Source organism: Poeciliopsis prolifica, unplaced genomic scaffold, assembly GCF_027474105.1.
Source record: "Poeciliopsis prolifica strain line A6 unplaced genomic scaffold, Auburn_PproV2 SCAFFOLD001, whole genome shotgun sequence".
NCBI classification, from domain to species: Eukaryota; Metazoa; Chordata; class Actinopteri; order Cyprinodontiformes; family Poeciliidae; genus Poeciliopsis; species Poeciliopsis prolifica.
In genome coordinates, this window is record NW_026562376.1 from 11570841 (window position 1) to 11592874 (window position 22034).

Sequence of the window (22034 nt, forward strand, 5' to 3'; positions counted from 1 at the left end):
ATGAAATTGAAGGACACTTTGTTCTCTATTTTCTCATTTTTCAAACAATGTTAGGCCTACCGCCGAAGGCTAACTAATTCCAGCGTTGTATTCTCATCCACCACAAGTGTGTACTTCATGGAGTCATAAGCCAATCCATCATCTTCATTCGACTGCCTGAGAATGAGGTCTTTCTCACACAGTGGGAGGTCATGGTCAGGTAACGGATGATTGTGCACACTGGAATCAATCGGTGGAGAGCTGTCAAGTTCTAAATCACTACCACCATACGACTGATTCCTCATGCTGGTCATGAAAGGATAAGAGTCACCATCGTCCTCCTCTTCATCATTGTCAGTAGAGTAGGTAAGACTAAAGCAGCGATTGGTCTGAGCGGTCGGTATGTCGAGCGTCAAACTGTTTTTGACCTCTGTGATTCGCTCAAGAGATGCAGATGAACGACTTGTTGGCCTGGGTTCCGTTTCCCGTCCCTCATCCTTGTCACTTATCACACTCTCGCTGAGGCTGGGTGAGTCTAAATCTCTTCTGCCTTCCATAATTAAGTCATTATTAGGTTCTTCGTCCTCTGGTCTCCCAGCATTCTTTGATAGCTTCTCTGTGGAGTTCTTGTCACAGTCAATATTGGCATACAAGGAGGTTTCCTCCTCTATATTTGCACAGCGCTCTAAAATCAGTGGACTCATAGTATCACCAGTAGGGTTGCTCATATAGAGATGAGAACTTGCTTCTGGCTCCATCATCTCTTTTCTGTAGCCTTTGCCTTCTTTTTCCCTTTCCTGTGATCTCTCTATGTCTGCTTTCTGATCCTGGGTCTCGTCATTGAAATCATCTCCATCTCCAATATCTGAAGATGGGGAGATTGTATCAGACACAGATGCCTTCCTCCTAAAGCACTCTTCAGGACAACTAATTGGATATGAGCCCTCAGAGATCATCCTATTCACTAAGTTACTAAGAAGCCATGGGGAGTCTGAATTCTCACTTAGGTCATCTTCACTCTCCGATTCAGACTCCCCCTCACTTGTTTCATCATACTCATCTGCACATGGCATTAGTCTAGGCCCCACTGGCAGGTAGAAGGAGCGCTTGAAACTCTCTAGGCCATGGTCTGGTTCTATCTCGAGCACCATTGGTCTGGACAGACGATCGTCGCAGCACTGGGCTGGAGGCAGCGTCTCATCTGGATCAGCATGGTGCTCACAAGCCAGCTCATCGTCCACACTCTGCATCCCCATCAGAGCCTGACCATCATCATAGATGGGTGAACCAACAAGTGAGGGTGTAGCAATAGTAGGTGAGGGATTAGGGGAAGGAGAAGGGAGAAGAGAGTCTTCTTTGATTGGATCACGCTGGCCCAAGAGCAGAGATGTTTTGAGGCCAACAATTCCACTGTCCTGTTCTAACTCGGTATCTGGGTCTAGTTCCTGGTCGGATGTTGGGGAGCTGGCCTCTTCAATTGAGTTGGTAAGGTGAGACGAACGTCCACTGCTGCTCTCATCACTTGTCAAGTCCAATTCTGTTTCTGAAATAGAGGAGATCATGTTGGAAACCACAGGACCCCCACAAGTGAATGCTGCTTCCAGCTCCCCTTCAACATCGGAATCAGAACCTGGAGAGCTAAGGTCCTTGTCCTGGTCTGAAGTCACATAACCCTGTTGGTTCATGTCTGCTATCCCTGGGTCTGAGGATGGGGAGGTTGAATCATTAGCCGCTGGCCCCACAGCAGAAGCTGTTTGAGTAACTGAATGATTGGACTGGTCTCGAGCTTCTGAGCGGCTTGACGAGTGACACCTGGAGAAAGACGAGGGCTCAGAGGGCTCAATCGAAGGGAATTCAACATAAGACGACTCCTTGCACACCATGTCATAGGCCTCCTTGCACATGAACTCCACTTCAAAGTCCTTCTCCAGCTCTTCATCAGACAAAGGTGTATCAGCGCCTTCATTCCCTCCCATGGGAGCCGTGGATGATAAACAATGACTAGTACCATCTGGATCAGGATCATTTTCTGGTTCCATACCAGACTCACTGGTGATTGTATAAGTGTCTGTGGCACGCCGGTTTGAGTGTTTATGGTTGTGGTCACTGTTGAGGTCATGGTCCACCTCTGTGTCTGAACACTGGGAGTGCTCGTCTACAGAGGGCACTCTGGCTGTCTGGATTGTTGGGTCCGTCTTTGAGTCAGTAAACTCTGAAGGACATGGGTTGGACCTGTGCTGACCAAATGATCCTGTGAAGATAATAGTGTTGCAGAAAGAATAACATGGTAAACACAAAGAACAAAGCACTTGCAACTTCAATTAAGTTGATGAGGATGAAATGAAGATAAAAGGTGGACAATCTAAGGAGCTGAGATAGAGAAATATAAACATGCTTGAGAAAAATAAAGGACAATCTCTGTTTTTAACTGATCAATATTCATTCAAAACAATATATAAGTAAATGCCTATATATTTCTAGTTGTACGTTAAATCAAATCCACAGCACAGCACTACATCACACTGATGCAAATGGGGATGAAATTCAAGCTTGATGGGCTGGCCTTTGTGTTACCATATTCTGGCCTTTCCCGTCTGTTGCCCTCCAAGTCGCAGAGGAGGGGCCTATGAGGAGACTGGGGATTCCCGCCCTCCCCTGCTTGTTTTGATGGAATACCTTTGCTCTGCAACCCTGGAGCCTGGGGAAGTGAAGAGGCTCTGCACTGGCCTGTCACATGGCTACCATCCTCCAAGCATGAGTGGGTTGGAGACAGACGACCTGAAAGTAGGAAAGGTCCTACTTTGTTCAAAGCTATCTGAACTTCAGTGGAGAGTTGGAAGTATTTATTTTTCATATTTACTATGTTTTGTTTCTTATAATAAAATATCTTCTATCAAGTGGTTTACAGATGATGTGATGAGCTCACCTTGTGAAGTTGGGTTGCGTAAAGAGTCTTGCCAACTTCCTTTCTTTGGGGACAGACTGCTGTTATTGTTCAATGAATCCTAGTGAATAAGATCCAGTATTATAAACAATTGTATGTGGCTAATAGAAAGAGCGAACTCAAGGTTGGTGCATTCTGGGTGGTTAAGTACTGAATCTGCATACCTGCGACACAGCGGTGGTAAGATTCAATGTGGTGGGTCTGCTCTTCAGAGTGCCCAGGGTAGGGGAAAGAGGAGGAGATGCAGAGGGAGACGGGGGTGCATCAGGGTCAACTTCTTCCTCTTCATCATCTTCGTCCTCCTCATCCTCATCTTCATCATCAATCATCTCAAACTCTTGGAAGTCATCCTGGAAGGAGCAGACTGGGTGGTGCATGTCACTCTTCTCCAGGATGAGGGAATCCTAAAGGAGAGAGAAAGAGATAGAGAGAAAGAGAAAAAGTTAGTTATTGTAAGTCAACACTGGACTTCACGACAAATCTCATCCACATCTGTCACTGGGGAGCTTTTAAACCTCCTCAGAGACCTCTGCCACAGTAGTAGAATCTCATTCTCCTGAGAGAATGAGATGGTGGGTGATAGGATTGAGAAGATCCTCAAAGTGCTCTTTTTGCTGCTGACTTTGTCCTCAGTCCAGATTCGCAGTTTCCACTCCGAAGACTACATGGCTTGTGATCTTTCCCATTCTCTTTCTCTCACTCACTGAATGGTCAAAAATAATACAAATGAAAGTCTCTCTTGGTAGCCTTTTTGAATTTCCCGCATGGCCAAATGTTTGCTTTTGCAAAAACAGAAGCTGCAGTTCATCAACTGCTTCAGGAGTCCCCAAAGACAACCAAGACATGAAGTGCTCCATTTACAACATAAATTCTGAACATTAAATATTTGGATCCCATTTCCTCAATCTCTGGGAGATCTTCAATTCACTTCTCCCAGAGAAGTGAATTGAAGATCACTCAGAGAGGCTCCTATGCCATATGTTCCTACTTCACCCCCCACGTTTGTGTTTGTCAGGTCTGTGATCAGTTGATAGCTCTGCCCCTCCAGATGTAACACAGCACATCTGATGATATGATAACAAAATTAATTGTTGACCTTTGGTCCAAAGTGGGCTGGTACCAAGAACACTTATAAACCACAAAATGCTTGAATATGGTGTTGTCATTGCTATTCTGTGCCTCACACAATAACAAAGCAGCAACTGAGTTCAGATCAGCAAGGCCATTCTTCCCGATCAAACTCTGCAGGTAGCATCATCATCACCCACATCGACATGAAGCCCCCACTGAATTCCCAGATGGCACTCCTTCCAGGATACCATCCAGAGACTCCTACAATGCCAGGTAATTTTAAATGCAGTTCAGTACCTAAGCAGGAAGAACAGGCAGAACCTTCCTTGGTGAACAGAAAAGACAAATTTAAAAATAGACAAATACTGATTTAAAAAGCAGATAGAAAGGGATCCTTTAAAATACATGTAATGTCTGTAGGGTTCAAACCTACTACCTCTGTTACAGATACTGCAGCATTTTCTCTTGTGATGGTACTTTAAAACAATCATATAGATAGACATGTGTTGTGCTTCTTTAACACTCACAGTATGTTTAGTAGGTCAGACAATGTGGAAAAGCTCAAAGCGTATGAACACTTATGCAAGACTTAATATTGTTTTATAATACGAGATGGACAAACATATTGAAATGAGCTCATGTTCAACTGTTTTTCATGCTCGTGAGTAATGCTCGTGAGTAATGCTCTTACCTTTCTCAGCACCAGCTTTATGAAAAAGACAATAAGGCTTTGCAGACGGTAATAGAACACACTAGCAAGTTCGAGGTCAACAAAATAAAATTAGATCAAACACATCTGTATCAGATTTCATTGGTTTACCGGAAAGCCCAACACTAAATGGTATGAGGTTCAATAAACCACACTTCCTCTACTGGTTTCAGATGTGTACAGCAGCTGAAAACATTTGCTTATGCTACACTACACATGCAAAAAATTCATCGTAGCCATATTGTGTATTTTCTTCGCATGAGCCCCTTTTTCCGACTTTGAATTTAACAATGCCTGGATTGATTTGTCCGTTTCATCCCGTTAACAAGCACAGCAGTTTCTGTGCCTCTAAGTGCCGTCTGTTTAATGGACGAATCAAAGCTCACCCCCTCACCCACACCCACCACACAATTCTGCTGATGCATCCACTTTGTGCTACAGAATCTGAAATTAACACTCAGCCTACTGCATAGGGGCTACAAATGAATATGCAAATTTGTATCTCTTTAACATATCTTTTGTTGTGGATTTAGTTGTTAACATACAGTGGAATATTTGGAAAAATTATATTGTTTTCCATGGAGGATGGCTCTGAAGCAAACATCTGCAGTCACTGTGTAAAAAAGCCAATGCGCCTTACGCTTTTTCCACACAACATTTGAGCACATGTGAGATATAACAATATGGCAGTGTAAAAACCTTAAAGATCCGTATCTAGGTTGTGAAAACGCTTCAACTGCCGGGGGACAACACTCTGCAGCATCACAACACATCCTCTAGCAAGGCCACCTTACAGACAGGCAGGCAGGATTAAAAAAAAATAAATAAATAAAACAAAACTATAAATAAGAAGTGTGTGTTGGCAAAAATCAATCCCTGCAGTCTCCAGTTCCCAAGGACAACCCACCCAGCCCAGTAGCATGTATCCTGTCGATTAATAGACACTCCTGCTGCACTCCTGCATACGAGCCACTGGGAATACACTTACTGACTCAGACAGAAAATGTATTCAGTTTATTAATCAGCAGGCTTACATTTTACTGTGCTAAGACACTATTTAACCTAAGCCAATTATATGAGTTTCCAGTTGACATCGTGCTGATATCCTTCATATACGTATTTTAGCAACTTTACAGGAGCAAGTAGAGCTATAAATGTAGCAAATATACTTAAAATATTTACCCATGTTCTTTTGGTGAGAAGAAACACCAAATGTAAATAGTTACATGGCTTTCATGTAACCCAAATAGTTCTTTTGGTGAGAGTTCACAAACATTTCATATGACATGACTAGCAGATGTGACCTTATTGTAATCTTTTCCATCACATGGGGTTAAGAGTGAAGTGCTATATCTTTCTCCCACAATTTTTAAGCATTTTAGGTTACCCAGAAATTCCAAATTAACTGCAGGAGGCTGGAAGAAAAAAAATCACCATAACTTGCAGTGGCTCTAAATTTGAATCTGTTGAATTGCTGCATCTGTAAATGTCAGCATTTCAAATTAAGAGTTGCAGCACAGCTAGGACACATATACCGCAGCTCTGTCACATGCTAAATTATGCATACGCTTCTACCATTCAGTCTGAGCTCTGGAGGGATGGAGATGGCTATTTGAGAGGCCACAAGGCACGCAGCAGTAGGGGTTGTGTGGTTATGAGTATGTGTGCATGTGAGACCTAGTGAAAAGATTAAAAAGCATGAAAGAGAAAGAGGAAACTCTGCTGCTGTGGTGGTCTCTCTGACATGGTGAAACACTGCCTACACGGATGAAAGGTTGAGGAAAACATACAGTCAAAGTTACACTTTAGGGAATTTAGTAAAGGGCCAAAAACTTAACAACAAAGTGAGAATACAATTCCATTGAAACAGACTGAACTGTTTTTGGAGAGCTTTCAGTCAAATACAACAGAATAAAAAACACCTTCTGTTTTGATCACATGTACATTTTGATCACATGTACATATACATATGCCTCTGTCATAACAGCAATCTTCTGAGTTATACAGAACTCCACAACTAATTAGGATTAATCAAAACTCTGGATTGGGGCGCAAAGATAATCTCGCTATTTAGCTTGGCCGCTCTTCCTCAAGATCAAAGGCATGAAGCCCAGTGTGATCAAATCATACTGACAAGAAACCCACAAGCCTCTGTCTTCCACAGCAGAGTGATGATCAGCAGGGATAAAATGCTGCTGCTGCTGCTGCTGGGGATGATGAGCTGACAAACTGTCATGCACCTTACTGATGCAAGCAAAATCAAATAGCATGTGAAGCACCCTGTCCATGTAATTCCTAGTCTCGGCTTTCTCTTCTTGTTATTTGGACATGCACACACATATATGAAGGCTCAGGGGTCATCTGAGTGTGTGTCCTATTCATCCCGTGTCAGCAAGAATTCCTCCTCTCGGCAATGATGTAACCTAACAAGGACCGACACTGTGTCTGAACTACGCGTTCATGTTTATGAAGTGAGCAGTCAAGCTGTCTGACGATGCAGACAGGAGTTATAATCTATGTGGAGAACGTCAATAGGGAGTGGACCAAGCCTGACATCACTAGATGAAAGTTTTTTTCTTAATGATCTTACCCAGTTTAAAGGGCTTCCACACAACTCGGTTTTAAGTGAGCTTTCCAAATGTGTTTTGTTACAGGATTAACGGGAAGGAAGCAAAATATCTGCTGCAACGCTGTGGCAGGAGCTTAAGCCTAAGACTCACTCCCTGAGCTGTATCCCCATTCCCAGTCAACAACAAGAGGAATAGGAGGAAAAAGAAGAAGAATGGAAGCTTTAAAGGAAGAGGAGTGGAAAAAGTTGGCAGAGATGGAGCAGGGAGTGTAAGCTCTGTCTCTAGGTAACGCTCTGTGCGGGGAAGAAGGAAAACACACTTGGGAAGGAGGAAAAGAAGGAGGTTGTCTCTGCATAGCAGCAAACTGCACTGGGTCACCCAGCCTCTGCTGCAGCCGTGGCTCAACGCCACCAGTATAAAACATTAACATCCTACAGGATGGACAGACAGAAGCAAACAGAACAGTTGAAACCAGATGACTTAATTACTTACTAGAAAGATGACCAGACTTGTAGGAAAATACAGATCATGACTCAACCATCAGATCAAGCTTCATTGCGTGGTTCTTTATGCACTGACGGTCGAGGATGAAAATTGATTCAGACATGGATTTTGTGCGTGACAAAATTTTCTTTAATTAGGTCAAGAATGATGCGCAAAGTGGTCAAACACCTCAGCCGGAGAAGACAGCTACAGAAACTTTAACCAAAGCTATTTAAATTGTGTTGCTTAAGTTAATAAAATTGTCATTTAAGTTCTGTATTACTGACCAAATGGCAAGTTAGTGGACTAAAAGTCCCAAACACTTTCTTTTCCATTTGTAATTGTTGTGCAACCAACACCAGGTAGAGTAGGTTGTCTACGTTATAGCTAATCATCTTAAATTTCACTAATGTTGACAGTTTTCTTTAGTATCCATTTGGTTTCTTTTTCTCTGCCTACTCAAATTTGGCTTCTCTTATTTATATATATTTGTACAGATAATTTTCAGTAAAACTGGATTTTTATGCAAATCTGCTATAAAATACATTTTGAGTCATAATTGTTCCCAACTACATTCTGGTAACATGCAACATTTACGAAGGGGAAAAAAAATCCTGATTGTCCACAGCTTGTTCAAAACTCTAAAACAAGACCAGACATTAAAAAAAAAACAGTATACTTAAAACAGTTTTAATGTAACCTCATTATTTGCAAGCCATTCTCTGAAGTCAGCTCCTGGTATTATTATTTGGACATTGAATGGTTAAGCCCCTGAATACAATTCTGATTTGATAAAACATTTGGATCTCATTGAGCTACTAAAATTAATCCACCTTGATGTCAAGTGCAAGGTGAGAAGAAGCCGGGGGTCCCTGCTTGGCTCCAGGCTACGGAAAAAGGCCAGACCGTCAGCTGAAATGGGTGCGATGTTTGGATATGAGGGAGACTCCCTGGTGGTCCTACTTGGAAAAGGTTCAACAGGCTCAGGAGCTCTGGGCCAATTGAACAGGGAACTGGTTTGGGTTGCCCTGCTGTGCAGTGAGATTAGCTCCAGCTCCAGATCCCTGGTTAGTTAAACTTTGACTGTGGAAAACGTTTTTATTTGTTTCACACTGCATAATTGTATTTTATTTCTTTCTTCATATGCTTTTTATACTATTTCTACAAGAAAACAGAAACAAAAATATTAATCTATGGAGGTCTTCTGAAGTCTAATTGCAAAATCACACAAAATAAAAAAAGATAATGGACTAAGTTTGCTGCTTCGTTTCAAAGCCACAGATCTGAAACCCAAACTATCTATTACAAAATTACTAATTTATGCTTATAGATGTCCTTTTTTATTATTTATAGTTATTTCTCCTAAGATGAAACAATACCAACCCATTAACAAGGTTCACCTTTTCCCCATTAAACATGAGATCAGCTTCACAGAGTCCCATTTACTTTAATTTATACATTAATAATTAAATCATGCGGATAAATAGCAGAACGAATGGCTTCGATTTTAGTTTATAGACAGCTTATACCTGTACCAATAAAGTTGGGGGGGAAATCAGTTAGCGTAAATACAAGCGTTAGCAGATACGCAAGTCAGGATGAAGCCTGCGTTCACCTCAGCAATGTTGCCGAAATCAAATTTATCTCTGACTTTTTGATTTAGTGGGTAAACTACAAGAAGTCGTTCCTTGAATTAAACTGAAATAAAGCGAATTTTGGGAGTCAAAGCAGGAAATAACCACATTTTATTTCGAGATTGCATTGTTAAATATTGTTCTTCAACCCTTATAGCCACTTCAGAAACAGTTAATAATTTTTTTAAAATAATGGGTCCTTTGCCAAATATCTTTCTAATGTAAGTGATAAATTATAGTTTTATTTAAGATTTGTGAGTCACTGCTCTTGTTCTTGGATTCAAAATCTTACTCATGTAGAAGTGTTTTATTTTTTTTGTTTTGTTTTTTTCCTTTTTGCTTTGATGAATGCCAAATATAAATACACATGACACATGTAAGAGAGATATTATACAAAATGTGTACAATATTATTAACTAGAAAACTGTAAAAAAGCGTATCACCTTTTCATACGGATCAGAATCATAGTTGAGTCCAATCCCACAGTCATCTGTGATTTCGGAGAGATCTTCATCATCAAACTCCTCCAGGCTGATGTCATGGGACGGCCTAGAAACACACAGGGGGAGACAATATTTAAGAAACATTTGTGAAAAATGTTTCTAATTACGGCAAAATGGTTCATTCTTTTAAGAAGAGCGTTTTGTTTAATTTGTGCTCTCCACACTCAACTCATGTTCCAGGTAAACCAGCTCTCACTTATTGGCTTTCCTACTCACAATTCTAAGTTTATGTAAGCAATACATGCTCTCATACAATAACTGTGCATTACATGATAGATCAATAGCAGTTAATTTTTAATTATTAATCTTTATTTAATCATTAAAGCACCACTGAGATAAAAAAAATAAAAATAAAAGCTCCTGGCCAAGACTAGCAGCAGCACACAGAACTTTTCACTGGGTACCAGTGAATGCTGCACATGTATTGGGTAAGAAATTGCTAGAAGTTCTATGTTAAAGTTTGTAAACTTTCTTTTATTTCACCATTGCTCCACAGCAGGGGAGTGACTACATCCCTGTAATGAGCCAAAGGAAGTTTGGTTGTGTAGGCTTTATTTCATCTATGCTTCATTACGTCCAGCAGCCTCCCCAAGTCTGCAGCAGCTGCCTTGCAATGAATTGAAGGAAATGCTGCAATGCAGCTTTTCTGCAAAGCAGATGATTCTTTACATATTACCTATAGGTGCAAGATTAGATCTCCCTGTAAGATTGGTTTCCATGTCCGCACGGCGTAACAGTGCTCAAAGAGGAAATGAAGATACACTGATTCATGTGAAGGTGAAACATTAAATTGAAAAAAACGGGTGCAAAATAAAAATATTGCTGGCAATCTACATTTTTCCATTTCTATTTATTTTGTTCAGGATGAAATAGGGAGACAGTCCAGGCTATGCTGCAGTTAACGCAACATGTCTCACTGAGGAAACCAGAAGAGAGAATTGGGTGTTGAGGTCACTGAATTACATCTCAAGGATCAGAAGGAACAAAATTGCTAAAAGAGAAAAAAAAATCAAAGTGCATCCCCTTCTGGTAGAAATGGGCATAGATTAGATAATGGGTCTTTAAAGGTGTTGAAAAGATACTGTTTCAAAACCATCAGAACTTTTGCTCCTGAAAGTTATTTGCATGAAAAAGTGCAGGAGTGTTGAGAGTTTTCTTCCACCTGTAGCTGCACAGTGTTGGTCAGCTTATTAAAGGGTTAGGCTTAAGGTTAGGGGGCAGATACGCAAGTCAGTCGTGGCCTAGAAACACACAAGGGGAGACAATATTTAAGAAACATTTGTGAAAAATGTTTCTGATTACAGCTAAATGGTTCTTTCTTTTTAGAAGAGTGTTCTGTTTGATTTGTTTCCTTCACATATGTTTCAGGGTTGAGTGAAACCCTGAAACTCAACCCAAAGTATATAAATGAGTATATAAACGAGACACATAGGTATGAAAAGTACACAAATATGCAGTGAAATACTTTTCTAGTGCAGTGTTGACATTAGAGCAGGCAGCTTTACCCAGCAGTAATTTTTAATTCCATTTACCCCTAATGTCTTTGTCTTTTTCTGCTTTTAAATTGAATCAAAAAATCTCTATCTGGCTGAAATAAGTCAGGCTACATTAACACAACAGTTTAGAAGCAGCAATGATTCACTGTCACTATTTACATTTTCATTATCTGCATCCTTTTCAACTACATTATATAATGGTCAGGTCCTCACAGGCTCATTAATAGAAAATATTAATGCATTTATCATTTACTTAAAATTTCATAAAAACAGTATTTTTAAGACAATGCATCTACACTGATTTTAGAGTTCAAAATATTACTCTAGACTATTAAGGGCTCACAGCATTTAGGTTTAAATGTATAATCTTCAGCCATGAACAGTGATATTTTACAGCTGCAGTTAATGTGTTGATGGCTCTGCAGGACAATCAGTTTGACTTGCTTGACAGGGCACCTTCACATAAATATCATTATGTTTTTCCCTTTTCTTCTTGTCAGTTAACACATCACAGCAAAGTGCTACGGTGGCCTGGATGTCTAGGAGTGGAGTTATACAGCAACCTCTTCAAGTACTGACACTCCTCTGGAAAATGTGTACTAAAGGCTTAGACTAAATAGTCTTAGGGGAGAGTAGACAACCCCAACACACTCCTCTTTGCTGATGGTCTCTAACCAGGTTATTATTTGACATTCTTTGCCTTCCTCCTCACTGAGTGGTGGCAAAATAAACTCTATTTAAACATGCGTGACATAGTTCCATTTGCTTAATTTATTTAATAATATATCTAACTGCATGTGGACATTTTTTGTGAGTAAATTTTTAATTTGTATCCATTTCCCACCTTCATAAAGGTCGGAGACACATGAATTGTAGCTAGAGAAATTGTATTTTTGCCACCATAACTATATAATCAACAGAATACCATCAAGTAAAAATTACATATTATTTTAGACGCATTGTAAGAGTTTCAAATAATTGATACACCGGTAATTTTTCATTTAAAAAAACTGTAAAGGCTATCAAGATAAAGGATGGGAAGGTTTCCAACTTGCGATGGCAGTAACAGATGCATTTATCTAAAAAAAAAAATTTGAAAAACGTACCTGCTTCTAATATTTCTAAAAACAAAGATCTACATTCATATTTAAATCTAAATAAAAAGTGTCCGAATAACTCAAATCAGCTGGATGGTATTTTCTTTAAACAAGTCTATTCAGTAATGTGTATCATGTTTTAATATTTCAATATCTTGCCAAGGAAAAGGACAAATTTCAATAGAAATAGTGTTTATTATGTTTTTTGTTTATTTGATTAATCTAATAGTTTCTAGAAGGAAAGTGGAGCTTCCCAACATTAAATTTGACAAATCAGAGTATTACAAAAAAAAAAATACAATTAGAAGCTCTCAGAAAAAAAAAGCCCAGCGACCAGTCAGTTTCTCAGTGCAGTTCTGGAAGCATTAGAAGAGCGATCAATAATGGCTAATGCTAGCTGCAGGAATCATCAGTCTTACAATCATCACTCTTCACTCTTATAATTTCCACACCCTTTATTCCAGAATATGATTATAACAAATAACTGCCAATAAAACATCAAATGCAGTATAGATGATTGACAAAAATATATGAAGAATAGCAACATATCAGATAACAGTATTGAAGTAAAAACAGACAAGGAGAACATACAGTCTTTGTTTTAATTAAGCTCCCCTTCAACCAGAAGACCCTCTTCACTATGACATCATCTTTAAAGGCCACGGATATTCGATGTGGTTACGTCTGAGTCATTAACGAGATCATTTTCCCTGACTTTTAAGCGACTGTTTCTGTAAAGGACACGCGCACATGCACACACACACACACACACACACACACACACACACACACACACACACACACACACACGCACACCTATCACTGTTGAATGAGTCACAACTTCAACCTGATAAAGAGCTCTCTGTTGTCTGTGTTTGAGCCAAATGTGAAGATCACAACATGTTGAGCTAAAGGTGGCGAAGATGATGATGATGATGATGATGATGATGCACACATTTCCAGGACACAGAGGATACCATGTGGATTTATCTGGATTTAGATTAAAGGAATCATGAAATGTGATGTAAACGCTGCAGTTACAAGCGATCCACTCAGTGTCGTCATCCACAAGAAAAATAAAACATGGACAAATTAACGGTCCTTATTGAAGTGTTCTTTGACAGAGGAAATAACAAAGAGACAAGGAGAGAAATTGGAAACACAAAATCACTTAAAATGGGGTGCAGAGGCAGTGGAGGGTTGGCAGAGATGGAGCGCATTAGGCTAAAATGAATCTGTATTTGAGTTAAGCTTCTTACTCCATAGTAACCATACCCACCAGTACTCCCAACCCCCCTCTCAGCTTCCGCCAGCTGCCTTCAAAGAGTTGGAAAGCAAAAGTGGAGCATCAGTTAATAAACATGAGTTCACATTGAACGGGGTTAGAGTAAAAGAAATCAGAACGCAGTTTGTGGAAATACTACACATTTCCCAGTACTGCTCCGACGTCATTTGTTGAGACTCGGAACAAACTGCGAGTTTTAAGTTTAAAATTGCTGGATAGCTGAAATTTTAAAAAAAATTTAAAGTTTACTGAATACACTGCAGAATTAATATGACTTGAAATTATGACTCAGATCAAATAAATAAACAACTTTGTGACATTTTGATGGCTACTGGAGTCATGCAGCTTCATTTCCTTGCAGTAGCATACTATAAAAACGATGACAGAAAAATATTACAAATCACAAAACTTCCCAAAAGTGAAATGCAGTTTTTCTCCTTTCAAAACTGTAAAAGAAGTAAAGGGAGGACAGGAGAAATGAGCAGCACCACCTCATGCATTTTTAAAATCTTTTTTTGAATTTCACTCGATCGGATCTGACTGAAATATACAATTGGTCATCTAAATTAACATCTAACGAAAACACGGATAACTAGTTTTCTTGTCAACGCTGCTTCAACTAATCTACCCAAACCAGCAACACACCTTTTTCCTCATGGTGGGGCATGGAACTGGCCCCTAGGACTGCTAAGGCCTTTGTTAAAGCACAGCAGGGGACATTTTAAAACAAACAATAAAAGCCATTTTCTTTACAAACAGAATTACCACAACTGAAAGCACTACAAACTCCTTTTTGCTGTGACAGAATGTATACATTTTCTCACCAGCAGAGGGTGAGGTCTCTTTCTTATACATAATTATATTAAAAAAAACCTTGATAAATGACCTGATCTCATCAATTAAACTTTAAACTTCCAGCACACAAAGGGGTTTCCCTCAGTGCAGAAGGAAATACAGTTTGTCACAAATTTCTGCAGCTCTGAAAAAAGATGGCCCCTTTACAGGATTATGTTGCCGACTGGGAACAGAGTCAGGGTTATGTAAGGCAGATTAACACACCAGCACCACCTCTGATGAAAACAGGAAAACAAACACTAAAATAAAATTTGACAGACTGGGAATCCAGTCGGCTGAATAAATACATATGAAAAGGCCTGGGCCAGTTTGAGATTCTCATGGGATTATGACCTTGGGCTCAGATTATAGTTTCATTTTGCTTATTTTGATTTTGCTACATAGACTTGCCAATTGCAGTTTTACAACAGTATTGCCTTAGAGCGATGGGTGACAGCTGGGCTTCACATTAGAAAATTATCTAATGGCAATGTCCTTGCTAAATATTGCAATGACAACATCAGCTGTGATGAATTCCTAGTTTCCTCGTGTTTCCTTTTCTCTTTTTGAGTTGCAGCAAGTTAAGCACTATTACCTGTCAGGTGTGAGCATCTACAGAGATAACACACAATTCATCCAGAATATCTTATTGGCATGCAAAATGTGACATTTGAAATGTATATATGCATGTCAAAAAGTCATATGTGGTATTAATACAGTACATGCACTGATATTGATATATTTGCAAGATTGTGAAAATAAAGATGCCAGTTCTTTAGTTACCACTCAAAGACTGTGCATTTTTCACATCATGGAATATATCCAAATAGTTAAACTTGTCTTTGTTGTAAGCAAATATAACAACTTTCTTTCAGCTAGCAAGCTGAAAGAAAGAAAGGCAAAAGGTGGTGGAAGGCAACTGGTAGACAGTGAGCAAAATCTTTCTCTGGAATCTCAGCAAAACCTCAGAAATAACAAGATTAAAAGTGCCTTTAAACCTTAGAAATAACAAGGTTTAAAGTGCCTTTAAACCTTAATGAAGTTATAGTGTAGCAGTTTTGATTTTGTAACTTTTTAAAACCTTGACATATGTTACTCTGAGAATTAAATAAGAAAACCTTTACATGTATCTGGATTTTGTCACATGCAGAACGCACAGCTCGAAAGTATACAAGAACGTTTTGATACAGTCGCTACGTGATACACTTCTTGCTCTGGCTTCCTGCCAAAGCTGCAAATCTAAAATATTGATCCCAACAATTTGATTTGAACTTTAAGGTCGGTGGGCGACATGTGAGAAAAAGTCAGTCACATTGATTTTACATGATCCATCTTTGAGACTGAGCTAATCCCACATGAGTACATGGCCTGGATTGAATACCCAGCAGGAATGACTGGCTAATGTGATTGCTGTAGACCCATGGGCCATGTGGGAGCAGGGATGGTCAATGAGATCCTGAGGCAGTTTATGTATCAGTGACTCTCCTATCCTGACAAATACGTGCAATCACACTATTTCCGCCAAATTTACTATTACATACAGCACTTTCTGCAGTCAAGTCTTTGTAACACATATTGCAGTCTATGAACAATGAACATTTTCTAAATTAGAGATACGGCACACCACCCAGGGTGCAATCCTATCAGTTGGCAGAATAAGAACTCATTATTGACCATTCAAGTCTAAGTACACACCTCCAGTGCATTGAAGCTGAGAATGGCTCTTTCATACATCTCTGGAGACTAATATGTAAGTCAAAATTTCTTATTCAACTCTAAATTTAAGGGTAATTTCACTTACGGACTGTCTTTCATTGTTTCTAATACAAAGAAACCATGAGCTGGATTGTTCTACATTGATTTGAGATTTATCAAAGTGTACATTTTGCGATTCATAAAACAAAATGTTCATTCAACACTGTTTCACATAAAGATAGATAAACCTTAACTTCAAATGGATTCTTATTTTTACTATGGTTAAACTTTCAAAAATTTTGAAAAGATCTACTCTTGATCAGCCTGATAAAAACCAGGCCCTTGTTCCACGCTATATGCTTTGTACAGAGGGTCTGGGATCTCGGCTATTGAGATACTATTTTTCTTGGAGGCGTGGAAGTTTTAAATGTTACCCAATCGCTAACATTAGTCTGTGATGTTTGCAATGCGGCAACTCGGCGCTATGAAGCTTGCTGGGAATCGTCTGCGCTGAAAACAACCATCCTCTACTGCGAAGAGAGAAGTGCCACTCCAAACGAGGTGGCTGTTCATGTTCAATCAATATTTGGAAGCGTGGTCAAAACGGACTGAATGGCTACGTTCACTTCCTCCACTGCTGTTGCTAAAACATACTTCAATTCTGAAACAGCACAGAAAATCAACGTGATCATTCACAACTTCTCTTGTTCGCTGATTGCGATAGAAGAGATTCTACCATGGAAATCCAAGTAAATAGGAGAAAGTCCAGACTGTCTGCGAAGCAAGATTTTGATCAAGCTGAATTGCACAGGAAGGCTAAGGCTGCGCTAACACTTGATCTAGAAAAAGTATTTCCATTGTTACAGAAATCTCATGAGAAGAGATCCAACTTTATGAGCAACACAGTATTTAAGAATACAAAAACAGAAGCATATGCACTGTAAATTGTTAAACTTGATTTTGTTCAAGCTTTTGCTAACACTCAAATAAAGCCTGTAAACATTTGAATGTATTATGAAATTAAAAGGTTGACTTTGATAGAATAAATAATTTCACATAGATATAAGAAACTCTTAGTTTAAATAAGGGCATTTTGAGGTCAAAAGTTTTTAAATTGTGTGAAGTTATTCTGAAGTAATGTGAAATGGTATTATGTGACAGTGTGGATCAGCCAGCTTGCCACAATTCATTCTGATACCAGCAGCAGCAGACAGAGAAGGTGAAGAAAGTTTTCATTTTTCTGTAATACTGTTTTAATTTGTAACTAAAATCAGCCCTGAGAGGTTTAAGGTGAAAAAGAAGACCTCAAAGCTTCATCTGTGTAGTCATTCAAGACGGACCTTACTTTGACATGTCCTCTGGCCTTTTCAGAGCAGTGCAGCTTCCAGGCCCACCACCTATTTATTTATTTCATTTACATTGTAAATGCAACATTTTAATATGTTTTCTGATGCAGAGAGTTTCCATATTGTTTTTAAGTATAAAGAGAAAAGAACAAATGACATTTTACAGTATAGTTTGGTTTGTCGGTCTGTATTTATTTTTTTATTGTATTATGGCCATTATGAACTTTTGAGATCTAGGCAGGCTTAGAAATGAATCTATGTAAACTAGTTACATCCTTAGTAAATTGTACTGCTCAGAAATCTGTTTTGATTGTGTGGTGAGAAAAAAGAAAGAAAATCTGATATGGACCTCACCCATGCTCCCATTCATCCGATCAACAACATGCACAGCATAGATATGTGTCTTTTCAACATAAACAAAACGCTTTAGTTGTTTCATTGAAACTGCTGCAAGTCACAGACCTCATCCTATTCCCTGTTGTGCTGAGGCAGGGCCAAATAAAACCATGGCAGGATGCATTTAAAACAGCATCATCATCAGAGTGACTTCCGTAAATCATTGTTCAGCATCATGCCCTTGCTCGGGTTGGACTCAACAGGGCGTGGGCCTCACACAGAGGATGCGCAAACGGGGGACTGTCGCGACAGTTTAGAATCTAACATTTTGCAATTGGTTTTGTTTTGAGCTTTGTTTCACACCTTCGGTTTTAGAATAAAACGTGCCACTGGAGTAAATATTAGAGAGTAGTCGTGAAGTTATTCAGTGGTGCTGGGGAAGCAGCGTCAGGAGGCTGAAGCACTAGCAGGCCTACACAGCAGCTTGTTCCAAATGTCTTTAACCAACCCTAAAATGCGTGTTTTGCTACAGTCATTTGCATAAAAGTGACATTCTTGTACACCGTCTTGTGTTTCGTTATTTCCTCCCCCTCCTTTTATCACCCCGTCACATCATCGCTCTGCTGTCACTCCTGGTGAAAGCTCTTACCTGCAGCCAGGCGGAGAGAGGGAATGGAAGGTGGATAGAGAAAACATCTCAGCCCTGTCCGCCATCTTCTACTACAAATGACTCAGAGAGACTGCAGAAAATCACGGGGCGCAGCGGCAGTCCATGAACAATCACAGGGCAGAGGAGGGACGCAGAAAACCTGGACGACGGGGTCTTTCTCCGCGGCCCCGCAAATGCCCGCCTGCCCGCAAGCCTTCACAATCAGACAAGCCTGCTCAGCACCATCAAATCTGCAGTGAAGCATCAACTGGGACCAGAGGCGAGCCGGAGAAAACCAAAAGTGGGTCCTGAGAGGCGCCGTGCAACGCCGCGGATTTTCCCGTGTTTCCCCGAAATGTCCACGGGAGGCATGAAGCGCGCAGCTGGTTTGACCGCAGTCCTCGACTTGCTCGCCAAATGTCTGCTGCCGTGATGCTGCCTGTGATGCTGCCTGTGACACCCAGCAGCAGCGAGGGGGGCAGCAGTGCGGAGACGGGCAGAGGCGGAGGGTGGAGGAGGAGGAGGAAGAGGAGGAGGAGGAAGAGGACGAGGAAGAGGAGGTGCGGAGGAGCAGAGACAATATAACGTCAGTGTCGCTGCTGCGTGAGCAGGTTGTCCCAGAAGGAGGGCAGGCTTTGAGCCCGAACTGTACACAACACAACCTAAGCTGAGATTGTGTTTTCCCTTTCCTTCTTCTTCTTTTTGTATCATGACAAACGTTGAAAGTTACATCTCCTGATAAAGAAAGACGATTAGGTCTAGAGACGGTGGTGTTAAAGCACAACAGATTATTATTATTATTTTTTTTTAGTACTAAAGACAGCATCCTTCACAAACATTACATGGTTTGTGACATTACATGTTGTTACCATCTTGCAATGGTAACAACCCTCCAACGTTTCCATTGTTTGACTCAAGATATGTTGGGTGCCAGAAAGAAGAAAAAAAATTAATGGTGCATAATTGTTATTCATCTATTTTACAAAGTGTCGAAAGTGGTGTGACTTAGTGTCCTTTGTGATATCCTTGTGTAGACCTCAAGACAACTATGTATACACTGTGTTCCTACAATATTATTAATTTATAAAGTTCTGGATATTTTGTTTAGCAAAGCAGTTATAAAGAGATAGAACAAACTATTGTATTTCTTTCAAAGCAAATAAAAATGTTAGTTTTCAAAATAATAACCAGAATAAGACACTGAACCATTTAGCTTTTTGAGATAAATCAAGATAAATAAGCTGCAAATGAATGTTTTAACTTATTAATAAATAAATGATGATTTTTAAATGTTCATCTATGCATTAATTAATAATTTAATAAGTTATTTTAATTAACTCAATTAATGTATTGATTGAACAATCAAATAAGCCTTTTTTTGTTGCTTGCTGTTCATTGCAAGTGGTGCTGAACCTCACAAAATATAATACACATTTTCTGCCACACGAGGTCAGTAAATATCTATTAGCCCGTTCATTGCGCTCTCGAGTGTCATTCAACAGAGAACCTAAACTCAAAATTGAAATAAAAAAATATTACTTTTCTATTTTACTTTTTTGATCATGAACACGAATTTCCCCTGTGGCTAATGAATATCTATCTATCTATCTATCTATCTATCTATCTATCTATCTATCTATCTATCTATCTATCTATCTATCTATCTATCTATCTATCTATCTATCTATCTATCTATCTATCTATCTATCTATCTATCTATCTATCTATCTATCTATCTATCTATCTATCTATCTATCTATCTAGACTAGATCTGTAGTTCATCAAGACTACTTTGATGGCCCTTGGAGAAAAGTAGTTCTTGGTGGTGGAAGCTCAAATCTTAAAGTGTTTGTGAATCTATTTATTATTCCATTAGTTATTCAGTTAGGTTTTTGTTGGGCAGTATGTCACCATTCAATTTTATTCCTCATTTATTTTTATTGAACATTAGGTTTTCTGTTTTGAAGGAACAAATTAAATGAAACAAGCATCTTAGACAGTTGCGATTCTTATTTTCCATGAAATGGAGAGTCACAGATTTTGTGCTGGGCACATTGGGTCCACACACATGGACCAAACTGGACTCAATAGCACTGCATAGAAGTTAATATGAAGTAAATATTTCTTTTGTAAGTTGTTGAAATTTTAGGTTGATTTAAAACATTGAGTGGGATGTTGTTACACATTCAAGAACAGCTGACATGAGGCAAGAGCATAACATAAACACAAAAACTAATTTTGCTGAACGATTAATTGTCTCAAAAATTATTGCGATAAATAATACTGTTTGGAGACTGTTAAATTTATGTAATGCAATGACTTTATAATGCATGCAATATCCTGCAAAAATAGATACACTTTATTTTCACAAGAACACTAAACACTGGAACTGGAAAACTAAAATAAACAAAAAACTGACTCGCAGTCTCCATTGACAAAAAATATACTTGAATAAAAACTAAACATGAAATTAAAGTGGAAATAAAAACTACAATCAACCAAAATAATACAGATTATAAAGTCTGTGTACTATCTTGCCCTTAAATAATCAATAGATCAAGACAGAGAAGACGGGCATATCCGGCTTCCTGATCCAATAGTTCATTGTCCCTAAAGCCCAGTTCACACTACACAATTGCTTTTCCCCGATTTCCCCTCATGACAATCTAAGAACATCCAACTTTCTAAGAACATTGCATCGTAACCCATCCTTTGGTGTTTGGTGTTTTCCTTACTGATCGGGTCCAATCGGTGGAAAATCTAAATCAGGCATATTCGACATGTTATATTGTCTTGGCCAGTTTTTCACTGCAGCGTGTTGGGTTTCCCCACACTGGGAGAGAGAATGCAGCCTGTTGAATGTGACAGGTAGCCAATTAGAAAGTGTGGATTCCCCTCCATGCTTTCACACATGGAGGGGAATCCCAAACAGCTGACAACCCAAAGTCCAGCTGGAGATGATATGTGGAAACAACATTAATGTTTATTCCTGCAAAGAATATCCACAGAAATGACAAGAAGAAGAGTTGGAGCGAAACTGGTACGGCAGTTGATAAACCCGGCAACTTTTCAGCTGTCCATTCTTAACCTGACATAAATAGGTTATAATGATAAGGCTGTGTTTGTTTATATTAATTCATGTATGATGTAATGGGCTTTCACAGGCATTCAGATTTCTGCCTGAAATCTGAACCGTTATGCCTATGATTTTTTGTCAGTTAATTAGTGGTCTCTCAGGTTTTGAAAATGAGCCGGCAATTCTAAAATTGTGTAGTGTGAATTGGAAATTACACTAAGGAATTAGGAAGAGAGGTGTTAGTGGTGAGCAGTGGATTTGAGCCTTCTTTCATCCAGTGTCAGCAATGGAAAAAAAACAAAAGCAGGAAGAAACGATAAATCCGAT

The 22034-nt window shown here is 39.3% G+C and overlaps 1 protein-coding gene across 2 annotated transcripts in view; it reads right to left on the reverse strand.

Moving 5' to 3' along the window:
- mapk8ip2 (mitogen-activated protein kinase 8 interacting protein 2) overlaps window positions 1-19225 on the reverse strand; it is a 26173-nt gene extending 6948 nt beyond the window's left edge. Inside the window, exons 1-6 of one of the 2 annotated variants that reach the window (XM_055035600.1) lie at window positions 18632-19225; window positions 9834-9939; window positions 3088-3327; window positions 2906-2984; window positions 2656-2757; window positions 61-2230 (exon numbers count right to left, since the gene is read on the reverse strand). In XM_055035600.1, the coding sequence (XP_054891575.1) occupies window positions 61-2230; window positions 2656-2757; window positions 2906-2984; window positions 3088-3327; window positions 9834-9939; window positions 18632-18696 (2762 nt within the window). In that variant the 5' untranslated portion in view covers window positions 18697-19225. Of the gene's footprint in view, window positions 1-60; window positions 2231-2553; window positions 2758-2905; window positions 2985-3087; window positions 3328-9833; window positions 9940-18631 lie in introns of both variants that reach the window. The other variant, XM_055035595.1, reaches the window with a different exon arrangement.
- Window positions 19226-22034: the final 2809 nt, after the last annotated feature.